Consider the following 5,507-nt stretch of genomic DNA (forward strand, 5'->3'; position numbering starts at 1 on the left):
TAGGGATTTAAGCTTTTTAAATCTTTATTCATTCCTTACCTTGGTGATCTACTAGTGAGAGAAACCTATTGAAAATCTTAGTTGCTTTAAAAGAACACAAAATCTGTTGAGAGGATTAAAATCAGTATTGGAATCAAGAGTTTGAAAATTTAAAAGTTGGAAAATGTTACCTTTGTTAATTCAAAAACCAAAACCAAGCTTCAAATCTTCAAAAATGGGGCTATTTTAGTGAGAGAGAGCAATAAGGTTGTTAGAAGTTGATAGAAAATGAGAGAGAGGTAGCCGAGGCTGCAAAAAATGACAAAAAACCTATAAAAAAAAGTTTTTGAGTAGAAAATATTGTTTTGCCCCTTTTTATTTTTAGGTAAACAACAACAAGTATCGATACTTTTGGGTGAGGTATTCATACTTGAGTTTCTGGGTTTCAAGCATCAGTACTTGCTCATTAGGTATTGATACTTGTTCTTCAAAATCATTTTAAAAGTTTTTTGGGCAGCAAGTATCAATACTTGTTCTTTGGGTATTGATACTTCTATTCTAAAATGTAAAATTTAATTTGAAAACACATCCGTTTTGGCTACATCTCTCTCCTATGAAAATATACACTTGTAAACTTGAAATTTGAGCTTTTTTAAATAAAGTTTTCAAAAATCTTTAGACTAAAAACACAATTTAATTGTTCACCAAGTAGGATTTACTTTTCTATACACATCTAAAGTGAGGGGTTTCACAACAACTAAGTAGCAAACCTTGCCTATATAGATGTACTAATGGCCTTGGATCCTCTAGGCCCAATCCATAATCAAACAAGATTTATATATAAAACCTAAAAGAAAAAAATGTATGGGATCTTTAGTGATTTCTCTTTACAACTATAGGCCCTAGTCTAAGCCATCTCATGACTAATATTTTACTTGAAATTTCATTCAATCTAATATTATCATTTTATTTTTTTAAATTAATCAAGAAACCTTAATTACCCACTAATTATAATAATGTTTATCGGCACATTACAACTGACCTCTATAGAGAAAAGAATTATCAATGAGATCGTTTTCATTACAATGTTTACTAATAAACCCTTTCACCATGCCATATTCCTCATGGACTTTATAGATAAATAATTTTCACTGTCACATCTAACTCATGTTAGTGCCAATTCATGATTTTAAATCTTGTTGGAGTTTGAAAAATAATTTTCTTCAAAAACTCTTAAGATATTAATATAAATAATATAATTTGAAAACATTTTCTAGAAGTCACACTGATCAGATTTTTTGAGTCCATCAATCTTATAAAAATCACTTGAATATCTTTTTCAATAGATGGTGAATCCTTTATTGAGTATCCAATATAATTTATTTAGCATGTATATAACGCGATGTACCAGGGTATAGCCTTTAAATTTAGCAATACCTATTGACAACATTAAAGTCATATAGATATTAAATAAAACATACTGATCTATCAAGTCTAAGGGCAATTAATAACTTGTAATAGAGCTCCTTTTAATTATTGATGACAAGCTTATATGGTGCTCTTTAAATAGATCTTGCTCAATGTATGCATCTCTTACACTACACCCACTTATTGGTTTTAAGATCACTACCTCATTGGTGGAGTTAAAATATTTTATCTTTTTGATAGAGGTATAACAAATATAGGTTTTAAACATTTTTATCACATTTAGCTTAGATTAATTTTGGCAAACAAGGAACTAAAGAACTATAACTCCACACTTAATAGCTCGTCAACTATTAGAATAGTTTTTCTATAATGTTATCAAATATGATATAAATAAATAAAAGGTAAACTCCATATAGACCACTTGTGATATGGTATTTTCTCACGTAAGACCATAAGGTTATTTTTGTTCCATATAAAACTTTATATTTTACTTTTATTTCCAAAAGGAGTAACGATGTTAAAGTTTTAGTTAATTTTTTGGAAATAGATAATAAGAACCTTTCGTTTATGATTCTTTTGTTTTTCATTTGTTTAATCAAAATAAAAGATTTAACCATTTTTTGGATTTCTTTTATAATTTTTCTCTCTCCTCACCTTCTCACTCTTGTGCAACAAGTCAATTAAGTATTTTATACACAAAAGAAAATATAATTAAATTCATGAAATGGGGACACAGTATTTTACAACCACGCCCCTTGATGAGAAAGTAAAAAGTCTATAAGAAAGATCTATTTGGCTTGGACTGGAAATAAAATCCATTCCCACCTCTTGATGAGAGAAAGAACAGGTCTGATGTAAGACATAAGGTTTTATATGAAACAAAAAATAATCTCAGTGTGCTATGTGAAAAAATGTCATATCATAAGAGTTTATGTGGACTTTATCCTTTATTTATAACATATTTGATATACTCATAAATTATTTGGTAAAATTATAGAAAAATTAATCTAATAGTTGATGAGATATTAAGTGTAGAGTTATAGTTATTCAGTTCTTATTTCTCAAAATTAATAGTAGTAATTTATTAAGGCTGATATAAATATGTTATATAATAAAATTTTAACAACTTCTCGTCAATGAGGAAAGGGTGTTGCTATTGGAAGCCTTTTGCAAATCTAATTAAACTTGGGGCATGGGATTAGACTAAAGAATATATCAATTATAGAAACGACTGAAATAAGATGACAGTTCAACTTATTTTAAAAACCTATCGTACAATGCATAGATATGGAAATTGCATGCTTATGAGAATGGAAGAGACACCAAAGACTAATTTATTCTATTTAATGCGTCAGCCTTGATGCTCATGCGGCTTGGAGCTTGATGGGCAGACCCTCCTCTGGAATGGGTGAAGGAATGTAGGAAATCTTCTCATTGGGATTCAGTTTCTCCCATTTGAATTTGGTGACCAGGTTGTGTATGAAAGTGAGGATTTCCAGTCGTGCATACTCCTTCCCAGGGCACATACGGGGACCTCCACCAAATGGAACAAATGTGTAGGGTGCAGGACCATTTCCTTCAAACCTTGAAGGATCAAACTTCTCTGGATCTGGGAAGTAGTTGGGATTCTTGTGTGTTGAATGGACAGTCCAGAAGGCCTGAAGCAATAAAGAAAACAAATAAGGGCTGGGTAAGTATTTATTGGTAGGTAGCTAGCTAGGACGGAAAGATTCTTTAAAACTACAAAAAAATGACAATGACATGATGATTTTTGCAATGAAAACATAGAGTCCTTACCTTCCATCCTTTTGGAATCGTATAACCTGCGTAAGTAAAGTCGGTGATGGCCTCTCTAAAAGCTCCATTAGCAGGTGGTGCCAGCCTCATTGCTTCGCATGCCACGCACCAAGTGTACTTCATCTTCTGAATATCTTCCCATCTCAATGGTTCTTCAGGCCCTTTGGACCTTAAAATATCCATTTGTTCTGCAATTAACCAACAAGATGAAACATTAATTAATTGCCCGATAGAAATTTTAAATATATTAGTAAATGATAGGAGTCCACGAGCCTCCTGGTGCTAAAATCCAAATTAATGACCGACTAATTTACATACCTTCCAACACCTTGTTATATACGTCAGGATAGTCAGAAAGATAGCTAACAGTGAAGGTGATTGCGGTACTTGTTGTGTCATGACTTGCAATAAAGAAGCCTACAATCTTGTTGCCGATCTCTATCTCAGTCATACCGTCCAGCAGCATGTTATCCACCAAGTCTGAAGCAACCGTTCTCCTTTTCTCCAACAGCTCGTTTTTCTTCTTGGTAATGAGGGCAAAAAGCTCTTGGCGAATCACTCTGCCTGCTTTCACGGCGCGATTGAATGTTGTTCCCGGAAGATCAATGGGCACGGATACGAGACCAGCAGTGGCAATAGAAAAAGGCTTGGCAAATTTTTCTATCTCCTCCCGATCTCGAACACTCATGAATAGACGACAGGCGAGTGAAAAGGTGTACTTCTTGGAAAGCGGGAAAACTTGGACTTGATTATAGGGGGACCAATGTTGGTCTAGGTGCTCCTTTGCCATTCTATCCATGACGGGTACGTAATGTTGAAGGGACTCTGGCTTGAGCAAAGAAGGCAGGTAGGCCCGAAGTTTAGTGGATTCTTCTGCGGAAGAATTATCAACACTAGATGGATCCAAAAAAGCTTTCTTCATGGGACGCGGCCACCACGATGTAACATATTTGTTTTGGCCAGAGAAGAGGAACTTGTTGCCAGCAGCACCGCAAAAGACAGCCATGTCCTCTCCTAGCAATGATGTACGGAACACATCGGATGAATATTTGGTATTTCTGTCAGTTACGAATTTCTCAGGAGTTCCCCTTCTCGAAGCCAGCACATAGTCCAAGGTTTCGCCAATGTATGGGAGACCCTTTCTACCCGGAGGCAGCTTGGGGGTGGCGGCCCTGGATTTGTACTTGTAAACCAAGTAGATGACACCAACAGACACGTACAAAACTACAAAGTGGACTAAGTATGGCATCAAAAAAGCAATGTCCATGCCTGCTTAATTAATCTTTCCCCCTACCTTTGCTACTTTAATTAACAAAGGTGTAATTACACACTGGAGTGCCGAACGAGCCCAGAATCATCTACAAAATATAAGGAGGAACAAATGGATATGCATCTCACATCTGTTTGCCATATTTATAGTCATTTAGTATAACAAACGAAAATTTGATCAGCTTCTAAATTTTGACAAAGTTGGCAAAGCATATCGCTTGATTCCAAATTTTAACAGCTGACAAATTTTGCAACTTGTTCTGCTTTAGAATTCAATTTATCTCATGTCCTGACTCGAGATTCATGATTTAGACGTGATAAATGTGCTTGATTTTATTTCTTTATTTCTGTTGGATCGCTATTCCTTTTCTACTTATTTTAATAATAATTGGCATACAGTATTCAAAAGTACAACTTGTCTTGTTTTGAGACAACATGCATCATGCAGCAAGCTTTGCACATCAGCAAATCAAAATGAATTTCATTGTCTCATTTTCACAACTCCATGGTCAAAAAGGTGCAGGTGGTTGCGAAGACGCTTGAACTCAAAAACACGTTTGAACTGTTTGCAGTCAAGTCTTGATTCTTTATCCTTAAAGAACAAAAAATAGGCTGTTAGAATTTGACAAATTTGGCACAACATTGTTTGATTCCAAATTTTAACAGCTGTTAATAAAGTTTTGCAACTCGTTTAACTAAGCTGTTACTTTGCAACTCGTTGTTCATTAGAATTTATCTCATGTCTTGACATGAGATATTTGATTTAAAAGTGACAAATGTGCTTGATTTTTTATCTTTATTTCTATTCATTATAACAAATTTGACTTAAAGATAATACATTTTTAAAATGTGCTGTTAAAAATACTTTTAATAACACTTTTTTTTATACCTTTTAGAACATTTTTGTATATTTGACTCCACTATATAAATTTTCAGATGCATTATGAATAAAATATAACCATAAAAATTACATACATTAGTAAAAATTGCATTTTTTTTATATTGCTACTAAATGTGAAAAAAAAGTGAAACTA

At 33.6% G+C, this 5,507-nt stretch overlaps 1 protein-coding gene across 1 annotated transcript; it reads right to left on the reverse strand.

Annotated features, from left to right (window-relative positions):
• Window positions 1–2,649: 2,649 nt before the first annotated feature.
• LOC18593052 (beta-amyrin 28-monooxygenase-like) lies at window positions 2,650–4,485 on the reverse strand. The gene is made up of 3 exons (XM_018125629.2): window positions 3,523–4,485; window positions 3,205–3,392; window positions 2,650–3,065 (listed from the first exon to the last, which is right to left on the reverse strand). The coding sequence occupies exons 1-3, from the start codon at window positions 4,469–4,471 to the stop codon at window positions 2,772–2,774; spliced, it is 1,431 nt and encodes a 476-aa protein (XP_017981118.2). The 5' UTR covers window positions 4,472–4,485; the 3' UTR covers window positions 2,650–2,771.
• Between the last annotated feature and the right edge of the window lie 1,022 nt (window positions 4,486–5,507).

Source organism: Theobroma cacao, chromosome 8 (assembly GCF_053813885.1).
Source record: "Theobroma cacao isolate CCN51 chromosome 8, ASM5381388v1, whole genome shotgun sequence".
Lineage (NCBI taxonomy): Eukaryota > Viridiplantae > Streptophyta > Magnoliopsida > Malvales > Malvaceae > Theobroma > Theobroma cacao.

Coding starts and splice junctions, on each gene's coding strand:
- LOC18593052 (XM_018125629.2), bottom strand. CDS start 4,471: ATGGACATTGCTTTTTTGATGCCATACTTAGTCCACTTTGTAGTTTTG. Junction 3,393..3,522: donor ATATAACAAGGTGTTGGAAG/GTATGTAAATTA, acceptor GGTTAATTGCAG/AACAAATGGATATTTTAAGG. Junction 3,066..3,204: donor CGATTCCAAAAGGATGGAAG/GTAAGGACTCTA, acceptor TTATTGCTTCAG/GCCTTCTGGACTGTCCATTC.